The 19,509-nt window shown below is 40.4% G+C and overlaps 1 protein-coding gene across 3 annotated transcripts in view; it reads right to left on the reverse strand.

Annotated features, from left to right (window-relative positions):
* WDR47 (WD repeat domain 47) overlaps nt 1-19,509 on the reverse strand; it is a 94,833-nt gene that overhangs the window by 26,013 nt on the left and 49,311 nt on the right. For all 3 annotated transcript variants that reach the window (XM_040359853.1, XM_040359854.1, XM_040359855.1), the window contains 5 exons: nt 9,782-10,584; nt 6,973-7,099; nt 6,442-6,620; nt 5,699-5,956; nt 3,760-3,820 (listed from right to left, as the gene is read on the reverse strand). In XM_040359853.1, coding sequence (XP_040215787.1) covers nt 3,760-3,820; nt 5,699-5,956; nt 6,442-6,620; nt 6,973-7,099; nt 9,782-10,584 — 1,428 coding nt within the window. The remainder of the gene's footprint in view (nt 1-3,759; nt 3,821-5,698; nt 5,957-6,441; nt 6,621-6,972; nt 7,100-9,781; nt 10,585-19,509) is intronic.

A 19,509-nucleotide genomic window follows, 5' to 3' on the forward strand; every position in this document is an offset into this window, starting at 1 on the left:
GAGAAGTGCCGGCGAGGGACCCAAGAAGTGGAGGATCTGAGCTGTTCTGTGTAAAACCACTGCAGAGAGCAGGCAAGTATGACCCAAAAAAACAAGACTTTATCACTTTAACCACTTCCATACTGGGCCATAGTAAAATGACGCTGGGCCATTATATGACGGGTGGACGTCATATAATGTTCACCTGGGGGGGCGCAGCGATCGGGGGTGAGGCATGTCCCTCGGGACACAGAATATCCCCAACTAGTGTAAAGAGACAATAAAAATGGCTCTTTACCACGAGACCGGCTGCAATTGCAAGCACTGTCCTCGTGCACGCTGCTCTCTCGCGCCCCCATCGGGTACGGGAGCTAATGAAATTGGCTCTTTACCAAGTGATCGGCTCTATCCAACTCACAGCTGGTCACAGAATGTAAACAAACCGCGGTAACTAGCCGTTACCAGGTTCTCCTCCTCGCATCGATCGTAGTGTACACCAAATCACACAGATTGCCCCCAGTAATAAAGAGTAACTGTCACCAGCCCATCAGAGTTCTCGAGTACCTGTCACAACTCCTAATAGTACCCGAGTACCTGTAGACCATCTGAGTACCCGAGTGCCTGTCACCAGCCCATCACAGTATCAGAGACCAGCCCATCAGAGTACCTGTTCCCAGCCCAGAGTTCCTATCTGCAGCCCATCAGATTACCCAAGTACCTGTCTCAAACCCATCAGAGTACCCGAGTACCTATTTTCAGCCCATGCCTCATAGAATATACTTTGGGGTGTTTGCTTTCCAAAATGGGTTCATTTTGTGGGCAATTCTACTGTCCTGGTGCTCCTAGAACACGTGATGGTGCTCCCTGCATATTTGGCTATGTACATGCTATGTGTTAGAAATATATCTTATGAATTGACAACTTAGTGTAAAAAAAAAAAAAAAAATTGTTATGACCATTTTGTGGGAAAAAAAAATCTTAATTTTCCCAAGAGTTGTGGGAAAGAAATTACGACATTTCAGGGCCTCAAGAAATTAGATGGGCTGTCAGTGTATCAGGTGTGGTAAATTTTCAATGATTTTCAGCATAGCTTGTAGACTCTAATGTTGGCCATACACTATACGAAAAATCGTCCAAACCAATTTTTGAAAAACGAACATTCAGCAGTGAGAGCAAAATGATAGTCATCATGCAATGACCAATAAATCGTTCAGTGAACATAAATTAATCTTTTGTTTTTTTTACATATACCTAATACAAACAGTTCGGACAGCAAACACATTAACCTTTCAATTTATCGTTCGTTTGGCAAAAAAAATTACAAACGTCCCAACGATTACCGATTCTGTGCCCATTAACAGGCCGAAAAACAAACAAACTGGCCAAATGACGAATTTCGAATTCCGATTTTTCGTATAGTGTATGGGCAGCATAACTTTCACACAGACTTAATAAGATCCACTATTTTGGTTCTTTTTATCAAAGATATGTAGCAGTATATATTTTGGCCCAAATTTATGAACAAAATTTACTTATTTGCAAAATTTTATAATAAAAACAAAAAAAAAAAGTTTGTTTTTTTTAATCGTTTTTTCACTTGCATCGCAAAAATTAAAAAGCCCAGTGGTGATTAAATACCACCAAAAGAAAGCTCTATTTGTGTGAAAAATTCTAACCATTTTGTTTGGGTACAGTGTAGCATGACTGAGTAACTGGTATTCAAAGTGCAAGAGCACTGAAAGATGAAAATTGGTCTGGGCAGGAAAGGGGTATAAGTGCTCTGTACTGAAGTGGTTAAATACAAAATACAAGACTGTGTTGAGTTAGTAAATCACAAATATATCTAACCTTAAAACCATGTACACTTGTAAAAACTTTTTTTTTTTTTTTTTTTTATAACAATACTTTAAAACTGTAAATAGGTTTAACATTAAAAATACATTTCTAACTAATGGCTTTAAAACGAAACCTAAAATGATGGCCATAAAATCATTTTTTTTCCTACCTGTAGCAATTATACTGCATTTGTTGCATAAAAGGAATTTACATTCCTACATGCATCCTCACTGCATGCATGTGCGTTTGGGGTCTTGTGTATATACATACATTTTTATTAGTCAAGGTACTCCATCTCATAGTACATGGACGGTGACAGGTACTTTTTAGGATATCAGGGGTCCATTTTATTTATACTTCTGATGCGTTCAATCCACAGAAATTTATTCTGCGCGCTTTTATATAGAATATCCCAAAGCTGTAGTTGTAATTGCACCTATGAGTTGTTGTAGTTTGTGTATCTCACAATTCTACCCTCTTACAGATCAGCTCAAATTATGCTCACTTTCAAATAGTACCATTATTACATGACTACATATCCATACCTGTTATTTACCATTGACAGTCAATATTGTCTTTATTTATGTGTAAATAAGAATATAGTTTTCAGTTGTTTGTGGGACATCATGCCTAATTAAAGGGGTTGTAAAGGTTTGTTTTTTTATTTTCTAAATAGGTTCCTTTAAGCTAGTGCATTGTTGGTTCACTTACCTTTTCCTTTGATTTCCCTTCTAATTTTTTTTCCTTTGTCTGAATTTCTCACTTCCTGTTTATCCTCAGTAAGCTTTCCACCATCATCCGAGCGGTGGTTAGTCAGCCAGAACAGCTTACTGAGGAGGAACAGGAAGTGAGAAATACAGAAAAAGAAAAAAACATTTAGAAGGGAAATCGAAAGAAAAAAGGTAAGTGAACCAACAATGTACTAGCTTACAGGAACCTATTTAGAAAATAAAAAAACAAACCTGTACAACACCTTTAACTTGGAACAAGCATACAGCCAAATCAGGAGAATCAGGACAGCCTGCTCTTATCATGGCAGGGACTTAAAGCAAAAAACAAATAACAGATGGGGAGCTTGTACTCCTAAAAGCATCATTACAGCAATATTAAAACAAAAAAACACACACATTTCATGTTACAAATGTGTAAAAAGCAGTTTCCAATTTACTTGCTAGCACATTTAAAGGTGTTGTAAAGGAAAAAAAAATTCCCTAAATAGCTTCCTTTACCTTAGTGCAGTCCTCCTTCACTTACCTCATCCTTCAATTTTGCTTTTAAATGTCCTTATTTCTTCTGAGAAATGCTCACTTCCTGTTCTTCTGTCTGTAACTACACACAGTAATGCAAGGCTTTCTCCCTGGTGTGGAGAAAGCCTCTTGAGGGGGGGGGGCGAGCAGGCAAGACAGGACACTCTCTACTTTGCAGATAGAGAAAGGAGCTGTGTGTTAGTGGGCATGCTGACACTCCTGCTCTCTCCCTCCCCCTCAAGAAGCTTTCTCCATACCAGAAAGAAAGCCTTGCATTACTGTGTGGAGTTACAGACAGAAGAACAGGAAGTGAGAATTTCTCAGAAGAAATAAGGATATTTAAAAGCAAAATCGAAGGATGAGGTAAGTGAAGGAGGACTGCACTAAGGTAAAGGAAGCTATTTAGGGAAAAAAAATATTTCCTTTACAACCCCCTTTAAAGCCAGCCATAGATGGGTCAGATGTTTTATTCAACCAGCATGTTGAAAGAAAAATAAGGATTCATCCAATTCAATTTTCCATCAGAAGTAGTTTGGTAGATCGACTTCTGTACAGCCACAGTGCGCATACATGGATCAAAATACAGCCCACCCCTGATGAACTGGTCAAATTTTGATCCATATATAGGCAGCCCAAGGTAAATGGAGATTCAAGTCTCTAATTTCAAAGAATTTTACAGAATGGAATGTGCTTTTACCTCTGAACTTTTCCTTGATCCAGCACTTGCAGGTTCTTCAAATTGTCCTGGCTCTATTGCACTACAAAGTAAATCAGTCAAAAGTTATTACAATGGGTAACCACCTAAAAAATAAAAAAATAAAAAAAAACAGAAAACACAACAACTGCAGTTAAAAAAAAAAAAAAAATTCTGAGACCTGTGGAAAAAAAGATTTTCTCACTACAGGATATTCAAGGTTTTTACATGTGCCCTAAATGTTTCTATATCTTGGAACAATATACACTGTTCTAACTTTAACCATCAGGCTAATGTGAAAACAGAGGATTTTTAGGGTCACCATACACATTACAATCTGACCATACAGACAACTTTACAATGTACCAAACACTATGTAATATGAGGACTGGCTTAAACTATCTTGCAGTACATAGTTGTTGGTACATCTAAAAGAGGTTGTACAATCAGAACGTCATTTGCGTGGTAATGGGTGTTGAACTTTTTTTTGGAAAAAATATATTTTAATACATTTTAGTGCAAAACACAATACCCATTTTTTGGGAAAATATAAAAACTGAAGTTATTCTGAGTAAATAGATACTGTATTTATTGGCGTATAATACCCACTTTTGTACCCTCAATATGGAGGGTAAACTGTGCCTGCGTGTTATACACAAATATTATTTTTACTAACTGCAGGCAATCTGCCCCGGGTTCCACCCATTGGTGGGGTGTCAGGCCGGCTGCCCCACCTTTTGGCTGTGGGACAGCGCTGCCAGCATACTTTAAAGTTAAGAAAACATTAATGCCAGTCCTTTCTCATAGTCCTTACTCATCCTTTCTCCGCGTCTGGGAGTCAGTGTCCGGAGAAGGGGGTTCATGTCTCGGGCAGGGGAAAAAAAATTCTAGAAACTTCCCTCTTAAAGTTAGGTTGCATGTAATACGCCTGTGCGTGTTATACGCCACTTAACATGTCATGCTTTAAGATTGAGAACACCCGTAAAACAGTGCCAAACTATGGCACCTAAAAATTTCCATAGGCAAGGCTTTTAAAGCCTTTACAGGTTACCAGCTACACAGGAGTTCTAGTGCTAGAATTACTGCTCTTACTCCGACATTTGCGGTGATACCTCATATGTGTGGTGCAAACACCGTTTACATATGTGTGTGGGATTTACGTATGCGTTCGCCTTTGCGAACAAGCATGGGGGAGAGGGGGGCTTTACATTTAGTTTTCTATTATTTATTTTAATTTTTTCTTTTTTACACTGTCTCTCTACATTTTATCACTTTTATTGCCATCACAAGTGATGGAAAACATCCCTTGTGATAGCTTGGGCAGTGACAGGTACGCTTTACTGAGACATTGCCATATCTCTCCTCTGCCCTTAAAGGCATCTTATCCAACCAAGATTGGTTTGATCAGCCAGTAACCGCTTGTTTGCATCTGTGCAAAACCAAAAGTGATAAAATTCTTGTCACCGCCAGCTTCCGTCCAAGGCTGCAGGCATCATCCCAGTATAAACAACAAAACACTAGGAAGTTATATGAGCCCTAGCAGACTCAGAGGTGTCACTCAAATTGCACTATATTATAGTATTCTCCTTTACTCCTTACCTGGCAGCTACATAAAAGACCATGTAAGGAGGTGAATGGAAGAGCTGGGCAAGCACAGACAGTAATTGGACACAGAAGAGAAAAAGGCTATGACATGCAAGAAGGAAGAGGGCTGTGCTAGGAAACTGACTCTTCCAAAAGTAAACCCATCTTTCTTTTAGGAAGTTTAAAGGCACATTGCAAATGAATAAAAATAATCTATGGTCAGCATTTAAAGTACTTTATTTTACCGTGCGTTTATCTAGAATTTTTTAAGTTGGTAATAGTCTTTTAAAATGACAAGATTTACTTTCTACAGTTGTGTACACAATTTCAAATCTGGAAACAGACTTATTTCACTGACCCAGCACTTCCATACACAGGTGACTCCTCTGGGAAAGGGATGTGGTTAGAGGCATCTTGCTTGTGAGGAGTACTGGTACTGATGCTCTGGCCATCAGGCTGTGGATTTCTAAGCAATGAAGTCGATACTGGAGGTGTGTGTCCATTGGTGGCTGAAGAGCTGACATCTTTGGGACCATTGTGCTGCTTATTCGTTAGTTGAATGTCCTCACTCAGAGGCTCCATCCCCACATTCAACTCCCCTAACTTCTTGATTGAGCTTAAAAAGAATACATAAAAAAAAAAAAAGGACTTAATTAATTAGGGCGCACACACACACACACACACACACACATGTTCTACAAATCTGAGTACTCTCATAAACATTAAATGCCACAGCTATGTATACATTCCTATCTTTGCATGTTTTAAAACAAACCTGTCTGACTTGATTATGGTGTTGTACAGCAAATTAAGACATAAAAAGCTGTATTGACATTTTACATTCATGCATGCCAATCAAAGCCTTGCAGTTATACCACCAATAGCTTAGCTGAAAATTGCACGTGGTTAGCACAAACACAAAACTCTCTCCCTGCCAAAACATGGTGACTGCACCCAATCTAAATTCTGTATTACAGTATAATGTTAATCCAGGAACTGGTAAACTTCATCAAAATTCTAGCAGATTGCAATCCTTTTTGCAAGTTGTCTTATAATGAATAAGTAACAAGTGTGTTTGGAGCAACTTAATAATATAATTACCGATTAAGAAATTGCTCTGTGAGATTCTGTGGATGCTCTGCCTCCTCTGTCTGGTTCACTCCCCCTTCAAAAAGCATTTGCTGGTACAGCTGTCTTTGTTGCTCCTTCTGCTCCAGGTGCTGCTGGTAACGTAGTTTCTGCCGGTAATATTCTTCAAAATGGTCTGTGGAATCCCGAAACTAAAACACATACCACAAAAGAAATGTCTGAACAATCGGTCTGGCTTGTTCTTTGTAAATTGTGACCAGACAAGTCCTGTATTCTCACAAAAATACATTTAATCTCAGGGCTAAAAGGAATCACCCGAATGATAAACATGCTATGCTCGGATCTGGTTCTTCTGACTCAGAAAGCAAGGTATAGGTTTTATAGGAAGCTTACCCGAGAGTGGACAATTATGTATAACACTTGGGGGAAGAAGCATGGTGGCAAAGTTGGGAATTTTACTAGTAACACGGAAGTAAAATATGATTGTATATTCCATTCACCATCCCATGTCTAGAACTATAAAAAACTAGAGAAGGAAAATACCTCATTCTTGTCTGGCTTCTTTGGTTCCTCAAGGACAGCAGCACTCTCCTGGTCTTTTTCAGAACTTGGATTTTGGCACAAAGTCTCACTGCTATTCATAATCTCGTTTTCCTGTGGGGTGTCACTCCTAAAAAACAAAACAAAAAAATAAGAAAATTAGAAAATGAGAAAACACCCTTAGCAGTTACTTGCCTTTTCATTTCTTTTTACAGAGATGCACAGGTTTTCTCCCTTTGTCCCTAATAAAGACAGACCCCAACTGATAATATAGGAACACCAACACTTTGTTCCTATGACCTTATGTGGGTTTCCAAGCCCCAGATTTTTATATTTTTTTAAATGATACTAGTAGGTAATCTGTAGAGACATGTGGGGAATACAGGTTGGAGTCAAATATAGATGGCACACAATTATACAGTTATTTTGCAGTAATAACAAAAATTGCCTGTATTATAACAGCACATAAAAGATCATTTGGTTTGCTTATTAACTGAACATTTTAAGTTGGCTCCATAACCTAGTATCAGCATTAACAGTGGAATATTAACACTTACACAATTAACCATTCAAGGAAATCTATTCATGTCAAAAAGAGGATTTGTCCCATGGAATATAAATCCTGGGATTCCAATGTCTTTTGAAAAAAGTCACAGGAAGCAACGAAATTCGTCAGAGCGGAGCCTAGTGACGTCATCATGCCACCAGGAAGGAGCTGGCTGGATACAAGCCAATAGTGATGCTGTATGTAGCCTTACCCTTAAGGGAGACGTGTACCTGTATATACCTTAACATGTTTTTAAAGTGGTGCACTACTGTTTATTAGTAAATGGAAACTAATCTAAACTAGATTTTTTTTTTACTTTTGGCGGTACACGAGTAATGAATATAAAAATCTATAGATATTTATTGTAGAAGACATGTATATAAAAAAAGGTATCTAGACTTATAATACAGTATTACATCAGCATGAGATTGTCAGGTGGGAGTGGCAGACACTGTTATACACGGATAGCAACATTGACGGTTTTAGTGTGTATACATTTTTTATGTTTTATGTATAAAAACTTGTGTGATTGACATCTTTGACAATGTTTTTGTCTATGTTTATGTATGTCTTCTATTAGACTTCCATGCTCCTGATGAAGCGCTTTCACGCAAAACAAGGACAGCCGAGTGTCTCCATTCACTCCCTTTGTACAATTTCCTTTAGATTGACCAAAACTATGGAGTAGGAGGGCCCACCTGAACAATCTATTCAATTTGTATGAAATCAGGCAGGCCCTTGCACTATAGAGTTGATGGTCGATCTAAAGGAGATTGTACACCGTATGGTTACCTTAAGGGAAGAAGTAGGACAGTGGGTTAAAAAAAAAAAAAGATGGTATATTAACCACTTGACAACCGTATACTGTATATATACACATGGTGGCAAAGCGCCTCTCTTGTATGCGATTTGCATGCCCGTGCCACCCTGGCTGTGCTGCGATTCGATGCAGCATGAAACAATTAGCGGGTGCCAGCCACCGATTGGTAATGTCCTGAGCCAATCGTCAGATGACAGTGACCAGAGTCCTGTAGGTAAACTGTAGGACTCTGACAGCAGCACATCGCTTAGTAAAAAACAGCACACATTAACACATGTTGGTCACACATTTAACCCCTTGATCGCCCCTGATGTAAACCCCTTCCCCGTCAGTGTCATTAGTACAGTGACAGTGCATATTTTAGCACTAATCACGGTTTTGGTGTCACTGGTTCCCCAAAAAAATTCTAAAATGTCAGTTAGGTGTCCTCTTTGTCTGCCACAATATCACAGCTACAAGTCGCCAATCGCCACCATTACTAGTAATAAAGATACAATAAAAAAATCCATAAATATATCCTATAGCTCTTGGGCGCTATAACTTCTGTAAACCAATCAATATACACTCATTGAGATTTTTTTTTTTTTTTTACCAAAAATATGTAGCAGAATACATTTTGGCAAATACAAATGCATGAACATTTTTTTTTTTACATTTTTTGTTTGGTGTGTTTTCTAGAAAAAAGTAAAACAAATAGGTTTTCCCCAAACTTGTTTATAGTGCAAAAAATAAAAAAAAATTGCAGGTAATCACATACCACCAAAAGAAAGCTTTGTGTGGAAAAAAATAAATAAATAAAAACATAACATTTTATTTGAGTACAGTGTCGCACGACTGCACAATTGTCAAAGCAACTCATTGCCATATTGCAAAAAAAATGGCCTGGTCATGAAAGGGGTAAACATCTTCTGGAGGTCAAGTGGTTAATGAGGGAGGTGTGGTCCAGAGAGATAAATACCCCCTATTCTGTGATGAAGTAAGGCAGTGCATGATGGGATATGAAGTTTCCTGGATGGTCACATGATGCTACAGGAAGTGATGGACTCGGAGTGCATATGTTATTATTTTGAACAGAATGGTGCAGATTCAAAGCTGCCATGGACTAGGTGAGAGGCAAGAACAGTGGGATGGCTTGGGCAGAAAATACATTAGAAAAGGCTTCTATATTAAACAGTAAAATTCTGCCTGAAGAGATGAACTTGGTCTTTAAACCAATTAACCAGATGACCGTGTTCCTTACACACAAAGATCACTTTACCATTTTTGGGGATTCATACATTTTAAAAACAAAATACAGTGAATATGGGACAGGTTAATGATGAACAAAGCTAAACTGCTGAACTCTAGAAATAGTTTTCAATACAAATTTTAAACTCTTCAACTTAAAATGTTTTGCTTTAATGTTTTCTTTGTCCTATAAACACACCCAAAGATTTGTTGTATACCTTTCAGACGATTCTTCGTAGATACTGTGACAGTCTGAGCTCTCCAACATTAAGCTGCGGCTGAGGTTTTGTACTCCAGGATAATGGAAGTTGGCAAACGAGTGAGACATTGGAGAGGTTTTGCTTGTAGGCTCACCTGACCTTTTATCATGACTGCTCAGTCCACATGTCAGTCCATCTAAGGCTGGGTTCAAAGAGCGAGACATATATGCATCAGCAGATTGTGGGCGTCTCATTGGTGAAGAGGGGTAAGGGGAAAGCTTGCTGATGAGCGGAGTAAGAAGGTCAGCATACCCAGCCTTGCTGGGCTTCATAAGCTTGTCAACATGGATACTCAGGGTCTTCTGTTCAAAGGCACAAGAAAACACACTAGGGGGCAAGTTCTGAAGCCAAGATAAAAGACTTAAGTCCAGATCATCGCATCCATTACCACAGAGAAGGTCTATTCCAAGTAGAACCTCACTCTCTGTAATCTCTTCACCAGTGGCTTTGCTCTGGCAGAACTCCACACAACATTCATAGAGCAAGCCCTTCATGATGAGCTGAAACAAGCGATTATTACTGGCTTTGAATCCAGCCTCACTTAGTTTACGATCAGCAGGGATAAACTCTGCTACCATAGCACAAGCCTCCTCAAAACAGTGCACCCGCGCCGTGCTTGGATTCCAGTCCTTGAACTCTGCATGGTTTGTAAGCCTTGGGAGAGTTAGCAGAAGACACAATTTACTGTAATCATCTTTGGAAGTGCAATATTCTTCAAGGGCATGAAGGCATTTCACAGCTTCTTGCATTGTAAATTCAAGCTGTAAAAAAAGAACAAACACCAATGTAAAAAGTTCTGTTAATTTACAAATAGATTTGAATTCTCACAAATTCCATGAACCTGCTGCACATCAAAGACTTGTATTCTTAACTAAACAGTTTCAATTTGTATGCGATCAGGCAGGGCCTTGCACTACATGCAAGTATAAAGGAAAAATCAGACAAAGTTGTATAGTGTGTATGGGGTCTAAGAATGGGTGGGGGGGGGGGTCAAGTGACACAAAAGGTAATAACTGTAGGAGATGAGCTGATGGCGATAGTAATAAGACAGTTGTATCAGTTGAGAGCATAATAGGCTTCTCTAAAGAGATGTGTTTTTAGGGATTGCCTAAAGGTGGCTAGAGTAGGAGATAATCTCAGAGATTGGGATAAGGAGTTCCAGAGGACGAGAGTGGCTGTGTAGACGTTCTAGATGTGAACAAGGGAGTAGGTCTTGGGTGGACCGAAGAGAATGGAATTTTGGGGTAATGTTAGAGATGTACAGTAGCTGGGGGCAGAGTTGTGGTTGGCTTTGTAAGATGTTGTTAGAATTTTGAATTTTATTCACTGGGTAAGCGGAAGCCAATGAAGGGATCGGCAGAGGGGGTAGAAGACAATGAGTGGCTGGTAAGGTGGATGAGTGTGGCAGCAGCGTTCATGATGAAATGAAGGGGGGATAGCATATGCATATGCAAAGGTAAGCCAATGAGGTGGGAGTTGCAGTAGTCAAGCAAGAGATAACCAATGAGCGAACTAGAAGTTCTGTGGCATCTTAAATGTTTGTTCTAGGCAAAAAAAATCTTTTAGCTTTAACCACTTAAGCCCCGGACCAATATGCTGGCTAAATACCCAAGGGGTTTTTACAGTTCGGGACTGCGTCGCTTTAACAGACGATTGCGCGGTCGTGCGACGTGGCTCCCAAACAAAATTGGCGTCCTTTTTTCCCCACAAATAGAGCTTTCTTTTGGTGGTATTTGATAACCTCTGCGGTTTTTATTTTTTGCGCTATAAACAAAAATAGAGCGACAATTTTGAAAAAAATGCAATATTTTTTACTTTTTGCTGTAATAAATATCCCCCAAAAACATATATAAACCATTTTTTTTTCCTCAGTTTAGGCCGATACGTATTCTTCTACCTATTTTTGGTAAAAAAAAAAAAAAAAAAAAAAAAAAAAAAAATCGCAATAATTGTTTATCGGTTGGTTTGCGCAAAATTTATAGCGTTTACAAAATAGGGGATAGTTTTTTTGCATTTTTATTTTTTTTACTACTAATGGCGGCGATCATCGATTTTTTTCGTGACTGCGACATTATGGCGGACACTTCGGACAATTTTGACACATTTTTGGGACCATTGTCATTTTCACAGCAAAAAATGCATTTAAATTGCATTGTTTATTGTGAAAATGACAGTTGCAGTTTGGGAGTTAAACACAGGGGGCTCTGTAACATTTAGTGTTCACTGTGTATGTGTTTACTAGTGTAGGGGGGTGTGGCTGTAGGACTGACATCATCGATCGAGTCTCCCCTATAAAGGGGATCACTCGATCGATGCGCCGCCACAGTGAAGCACGGGGAAGCCGTGTTTACACACAGCTCTCCCTGTTCTTCAGCTCCGGGGAGCGATCGGACCCCCCACCCACGTCAAGCAGAGGACGTACAGGTACGTGATTGTGCCTGTCCGTGCCATTCTGCTGACGTAAATGTACATGAGGAGGTCGGCAAGTGGTTAAACAGAGCAGGGAAACGTTACAATGGTAGGTATGGAGCAGCATAAAGTTTTAGAAATCAAAATAGTGACCACCCGGACATAGTTGGAATAGGTGCAGTGTATGTGCCACAAATTCCTGTTTGTTTGTTTTTTAACAGGGAAAAAATTCCTGTTTGTTTAAGGGACATCACCTTAGACCCAATAAAATGCATCTCCTGGAAAAAAAAAATTAGATGGGGGTTTATATTGCTGTATATAAACACTAAAGATCTCTTAATTTTTAAGTTAAGACCTCTAAACATTACAGGAGATGATCAGTTCGTAACGCCATCTTATTGGGGGTACATACACAACATGAAAAAATAGATAGGCGGAACCCTGAAATCAAGGGTGGCAAGTGGGTCATGCATGCCACTCTCTAGCAGTGCAGTCTTGCACCTACATACCTCAAGTTTTACGCAACAACAGCAGAAAAAAAAAAAAAGCATAAATAAATAATCCTTCAAAAGCGTATACATTTGAAACACTATAGAACAATCCGTACCCACCCAGCGCCTAATCCCCAACTGATAATGAGCTTAAACCCTAAACAAGATTAACAAAAACGCGGAGAATATTCTCTCGTCCAAAGGATGAAAACAGTTCAATACAAGATTGCTCGGCTCCCTGAGCTACAGTATGGGAGTTTCTAGCCATGGTTGCAATGTGACAGTCGTTTCTGTAGTGTAACAGTTTGTAGGAGAGCATCCCAGGAGGGAACAGTAAGAAGGATCTGGATGTAGGAGAACACCCTTCATAGGCCACAAGGCTGTCAAGCAGGAAAAAACAAAAGACTCACAATTTGCCCAAGGAGCCAAGCCATCGATCTGATTCCACTGGGGTTACAAATAAACTGAGCTTTGCCTTTAAACACACAAAGCCTCATGGGGTATAACATGCTATAAGGGAGATGCCTCATCACTCAAACGCTTCTTTACCCCTTGTGTTGCAGCTGAGAAATCAATTATTGTAGATCAAATCTGGCAAATTACAAGCCTTCCACAATGCTTGCCAACAGTGGCCTTGGGGAACCCGCTGGAAGAAAAGCTCTCCCAAGGCTGTCCCCAAGGCTGTCTTCATCCACTCCGCAAGGAATTCCTCAGGGTTTTTGCCCTCCGGGAACCCGAGGAAATGTAGGTTATTCCGACGTAGTCGGTCTTCCCGGTCTCCCAATTTAGCTGCATGCATCTTTTGTTCCAATGAGCTCCGATTGATGCAGATAGATGTCGTGCGACGTGGCTCCCAAACAAAATTGGCGTCAATATTTTTTACTTTTTGCTATAATAAATATCCCCCAAAAATATATTAAAAAAAAATATTTTTCCTCAGTTTAGGCCGATACGTATTCTTCTACCTATTTCTGGTAAAAAAAAAAAAAAAAAAATCGCAATAAGCGTTTATCGATTGGTTTGCACAAAATTTATAGCGTTTACAAAATAGGGGATAGTTTTATTGCATTTTTATAAAAAAAAATGCATTGTTTACTGTGAAAATGAAAATTCCAGTTTGGGAGTTAACCACAAGGGAGCGCTGAAGGGGTTAAGTGTGACCTCATTTGTGTTTCTAACTGTAGGGGGGTGTGGCTGTAGGTGTGACGTCATTGATTGTGTTTCCCTATAAAAGGGAACACACGATCAATGACGGCGCCACAGTGAAAAACGGGGAAGCTGTGATTACACACAGCTCTCCCCGTTCTTCAGCTCCGGGGACCAATCGCGGGACTCCAGCGGCGCTCGGGTCGGCGGGTCCCACGGTCACGGAGCTTCAGACCGGGTCGCGGGAGCACGCCCGCGACCCACGGCTGGGCACTTAAAGAGGACGTACCTGTACGTGCTTGTGCCATTCTGCCGACGTATATGTGCAGGAGGCGGTGCTTAAGTGGTTAGGCAGAGCACCATTTTCAAGCAATATGGGGAAGAAAAAGGATCATTCTGCTGCCGAAAATAGTGAAATAGTTCAATGCCTTGGACGAGGTATGAAAACAGATATTTCACGAAAACGTAAGCGTGATCATCGCACTATTAAGAGATGTGTGGCTGATTCAGAGCACCGACGGGTTTCGTGCAGGTAAAGGCACATTGAGGAAGATTTCTGCCAGATCCATGCATTGGATCAGGAGAGCAGCTGCTAAAACACCATTACATAGCAGCAACACAGATATTTGAAGCTGCTGGTGCCTCTGGAGTTCCACGGAAATCAAGGTGTAGAGTTCTCCAGAGTCTTGCAACTGTGCATAATCCTTCCATTCGGCCACCACTAACCAATGCTCACAAGCAGAAAAATACATGAAGACCAATTATCAAACATTCCTGTTCACTGATAAGTGCCGTGCAACCCTGGATGTTCCAGATGGATGGAGTAGTGGACAGCCACCCTGTTCCAACAAAGCTGTGACGTCAGCAAGGCAGTGGTGGAGTCATGTTTTGGGAAGAGAGCTCGTGTGACCCTTTAGGGTCCCCGAAGGTGTAAAGATGACCTCTGCAAAGTATGTGGAGTTCCTGACTGACCACTTCCTTCCCTGGTATAGAAGGAAGAACTATGCTTTCCATAATAAAATCATCTTCATGCATGACAATGCACCATCTCATGCTGCAAAGAATACCTCTGCATCAATGGCTGCTATGGGGGATAAAAGAAGAGAAAGTCACAGTGTGGCCTCTATCCTCCCCTGACCTCAATCCTATTGAGAACCTTTGGAGCATCCTCAAGGAAAAGATATATGAGGGTGGGAGGCAGTTTATATCTAAACAGCAGCTCTGGGAGGCTATTCTGACATCTTGCAAACAAATTCAAGCAGAAACGGTCCAAAAACTCACAAGTTCAATGGATGCAAGACTTGTGAAGCTGCTATCAAATAAGGGGTCCCATGTTAAAATGTAATGTGACCTGTTATAATATTTAAAAAGTTAAAATGTTGTTCAAAGTTTGATTGAAATAGCTTTTGATTTCAAGAAAATATGCTGCAAACTCAACAAATGACAATTTTCAGTTCTTTACAACATATAAAGTGTTTTGAAACTTACTGTGCATAATAATTTGTAAGTTTGTCTATTGGTGCCCATCAGTGCTGCTTAACAGTGCCCATCAATTCTACATATCAGTGAAGGGAAAAAAAAAATGTTGGCTTTTTTAGTTTATTTAGCAAAAATAAAAAACCTGAGGTAATGAAATACCCCCAAAAGAAAGCTCCGTTTGTGGGATGAAAATTATAAAAATGTAGTTTGGGTACAGTGTTGCATGACCAAGCAATTGTCATTCAACGTGTGACAGCGCTAAAAGCTGAAAATTGTCCTTGTGCAGTTACCTTAGCTAATGCTACCGTTTTACTTCAGCAAAGCGACTGTCCTGCCACTGAAGAAATTTTATTTGAGATTTTGAATGTTGTTACACTGCTGCAGGCCCACAACCCTAAGCCACTGCCTCACAGTCAGCAGCAGTTTTCACTCTGCCATGACCTCTCTTGCAGTTGGCTGTTGACCTATCAGATGAGATCTGAGCGCACAAAGCAAGCTGACAACACTGCTGCTAAGCCAGTGTCTTAGCATAACCAGCCTGCAACTGGAAGTGCTGTCACTGGCAGGATCTCTGCATAACGAACTTTGCAACAGATTTCCAAAAAAAAAATATATATATATATTTACCCAAGACGACTGTATGCGGCGAGGCATGATGCCATACTAAAAATAGATTTAGGGTTCCTTTACCTGCAGTCCTCCTTCACTTACCTCATCCTTCGATTTTGCTTTTAAATGTCCTTATTTCTTCTGAGAAATGCTCACTTCCTGTTCTTCTGTCTGTAAATCGCCACCATAATGCAAGTCTTTCTTTCTGGTTTGGAGGAAGCCTCTTAAGGGGGGAGGGGGCGAGCAGGAGTGTCAGGACGCCCACTAACACACAGCTCCTTTCTCTATCCGTGTCCTGACTTGCCTGCTCGCCCCCTCAAGAGGCTTTCTCCACACCAGGAAGAAAGCCTTGCATTACGATGGTGAGTTACAGACAGAAGAACAGGAAGTGAGTATTTCTCAGAAGAAAAAAGGTTATTTAAAATCAAAATGAAAGGACGAGGTAAGTGAAAGAGGACTGCACTAAAGTAAAGGAAGCTATTTAGGGAAAACAATGTTTTTCCTTTACAACCCCTTTAAACCATTTCAAATTTGATGTAAAGGCATCATTCATAATACTTTCTGTAAAATATATAGTTAGGTCACCTTTTTGTTACATTTTATTATTTTAGCCGTTTGTTTTTTTCAGCAAATTCTACCAACTAGAGGAAATTGCACATGAGGAGCAATTCTACTTTGAGAAAGGCAGGAAAGAGACATTACAGAGGAATTTGATAGTTACAAGAATAAACAAGGGGCTTCCTTTCCTTTCCTTTCCATAGTGATCTCTGTCCTCCACTGTCCAACTTAACATTTACTCACTTCTAGGTTCTCTTCCTTCAGACGGTTTGTAGGGAAACTGGCTGAAAGTGGGAGCAATAAATCGTACCGAGATTGTAAGCAAGAAAATGGTAAACCATTTATAAAAGCATTGTAGGTTTAGCTCTCATACTGCAGTCTCCTAGAATGAGGACCTTTTTATTGTGCAGCTCTCTGACATAAGCAGCTCTCTTTGACATGGCAGTCTTCATCACAAGCCATATTTGTTTTTCTCTACATATTGACATTTACTTTAATAAGAACACCACATAAATCCCAGAACAAGGATGGTAGGGATAAAATTAGTGTTGGTGGCAATTTCCTTATGAATTGAACTGCTTGACTGTGGAGGCCAATATTTACCTTGAGCCACTGCCACATAAACCAATGCCACATGAGTGCTCATCTGCATGCCCGAGCCATGAGTACACTCTAGTAATGGGATTTTGTGACAGTTGCAAGAAATGTCCAAAAATGCACTTTATTGAATCAAAACATAAATAATGACACCTACTATGTTTTTATTTTAGACCATACCAATTCCCATTGAGAGTTATGCTCACCAGAGCACTCAGTTTTAGTACAAGCTTGTTTTTTGGATATTTATTGCCGTTTTCTGTGCTGTACTCTGGGCAATGGTAATGTGGCAGACATGGTGTGCAGAGAAAAACCCCACCCCCCCAGGGCCACCCACATTTATTGAACTCCAGCTCTGAGATTTGAGAAATTGGAAATGCCTTGAAACATGTCATCTTGGAGACCCTACGCTTACTGGCATTGAAGATTTCATTGTCCATTGGCGATGCACTTCCTGATTATCGATGACACACTTCTGGTCCGACGCTGCACCTCAGGTGTTTCCGCTGTCTTGTTTACACCCACTTCCTTCCATCACATCCATTCTCACTTTGGATTGTGGACCTTGCCATACCCGCTGGTCGGGTTATTTACAGGAGTGCCTTCCATTAACAGTTCCACTGTGATAGAAGCTGCCCATTCGCTGCACACCATGTAAAAAAAATAGTGAGCCGCAACACGGAAACCATTAAAGAGGAAGTAAACGCAGTTTTTTTTTTTTTCTTGCCTGCAAAGAAAAGGCATATTGTGCTAGTATGCATCGCATACCAGCACATTAAGTGAAACTTTCCTGCAAACAAAGCCCCCGTGGTCAGCGCTGGAGGCCGCATCGATCTTCGTCTGTCTTCCTTCCAAGTCCACAGACTCCGGCTGTGTGACTGGGCGGAGCCACGTAACGTCACTCCCGCAAATGCATGCAGAAGCAGTCAGTCACGGCACAGGCTTCTGACGAAACGGTACGGGTCGCTGTTCCTTCAGAGTGTATGCGCCAATGACGCCATCAGCGGTGTATACAGTAAATATCTCCTAAACGGTGCATGCAGATGAGCACTTATGTGGCATTAGATTAGGTGGCAGTGGCTCAAGTTCAATATTGGCCAACGCAGTCAAGCAGTTCATTTTCATAAGGACATTGCCACCAATACTCATATCACTACTGGCCTTGCGCTGGGTTTTATGTGTCGCTTGTCCGGTTTTTCCAATCCTCATGTAGGAATTCCTGGCAGCAGGACTATTGGAATAAGGTTAAACATTGGCTTCACAGGTCTAGTGCCTTGGTTCAAATTATGTGTTTAATAAGGAGCAGCCTACTTAATGCTTTCATGATAGGTGTACTCCAAAAGTAAGCACTTTGATATGCTGCCATCACCTTATGCTTTATGGAGGACAGACTCATGAATTTGGGGAGCTGCAAGAGATCTTTCATCTCTTTCTTATTTGTCTCCATTGCAGGATGATCTACCATTGCAAGGTGCAACATATGCAAAGGCTAATCTGTAGATGCCCAGACACACATTTAGGATCTTCATGAAAGAAGCTTTCTTTGTCATTAGTCCAACTCTCAGTCAAAAAATAAAAATAAAACTAGAAGAATTTTCTGCCATCTACTACAGAGATGATAAATAGGGCAAGAAAGGAGAGATGAAAAAGCAGCAAAGAAGGTGAAACACAGAGGCTCAACTGCTACACTAGAAACAGTATCCTCCTCCAACTGGCAGTCCTCCATCTTGGAGCATCTAGGGAAAATATTGCAATTGGCACCTATCTGGCAATTAACCCTGACCTGTTGGTGGTGCAGTCACTACTGTAAAAGCAATTTGCAATCTTTTTAAAGCCATCACCATTAACCTCATAATGCACCAATTTCTGAGGGTAGAAGTCAATCTGTAAACACCACCAAGAAAATCTAGGTCAAGCAAATCCCCCATTCAAACATTTATTGATGCATATCCAAATGCTGCTTCTTTTCCTCCCTACCAGATGTATAAAGAAATTCACATAGTGACCCCAGGGTTGGGGTCCAGGACATGACCAGGAAGAGCTGTACTCATTAAGCAAATTGTAAGCTTTTAAAAATTGCGCTTCTTGCCAAAAACAAAAAAAACAGTATTGTTTTCTACAACCTTTCAGAGACAATGCAAAATTGTCAACAACTTATGCACCTAGGAATCAAAATATAAACCCAACTAGCAGCTGATCATGAATGGTGATCACCCACAAGGGCACTTGGGCAAAGAAACAAACATCTGGCTGTCCCAACTCGCCACCCCACACCCGATATCTGAAGCCATAATTGAGTGTGCAAATGGCACCAGTAGATCGAGCTAGCCCAGTCTCATTTTAGATTACCCCTTACCTATCTCTTTTAAAAGGGAATTCAGTACACCATGTGGAATA

Source organism: Rana temporaria, chromosome 7 (assembly GCF_905171775.1).
Source record: "Rana temporaria chromosome 7, aRanTem1.1, whole genome shotgun sequence".
Lineage (NCBI taxonomy): Eukaryota > Metazoa > Chordata > Amphibia > Anura > Ranidae > Rana > Rana temporaria.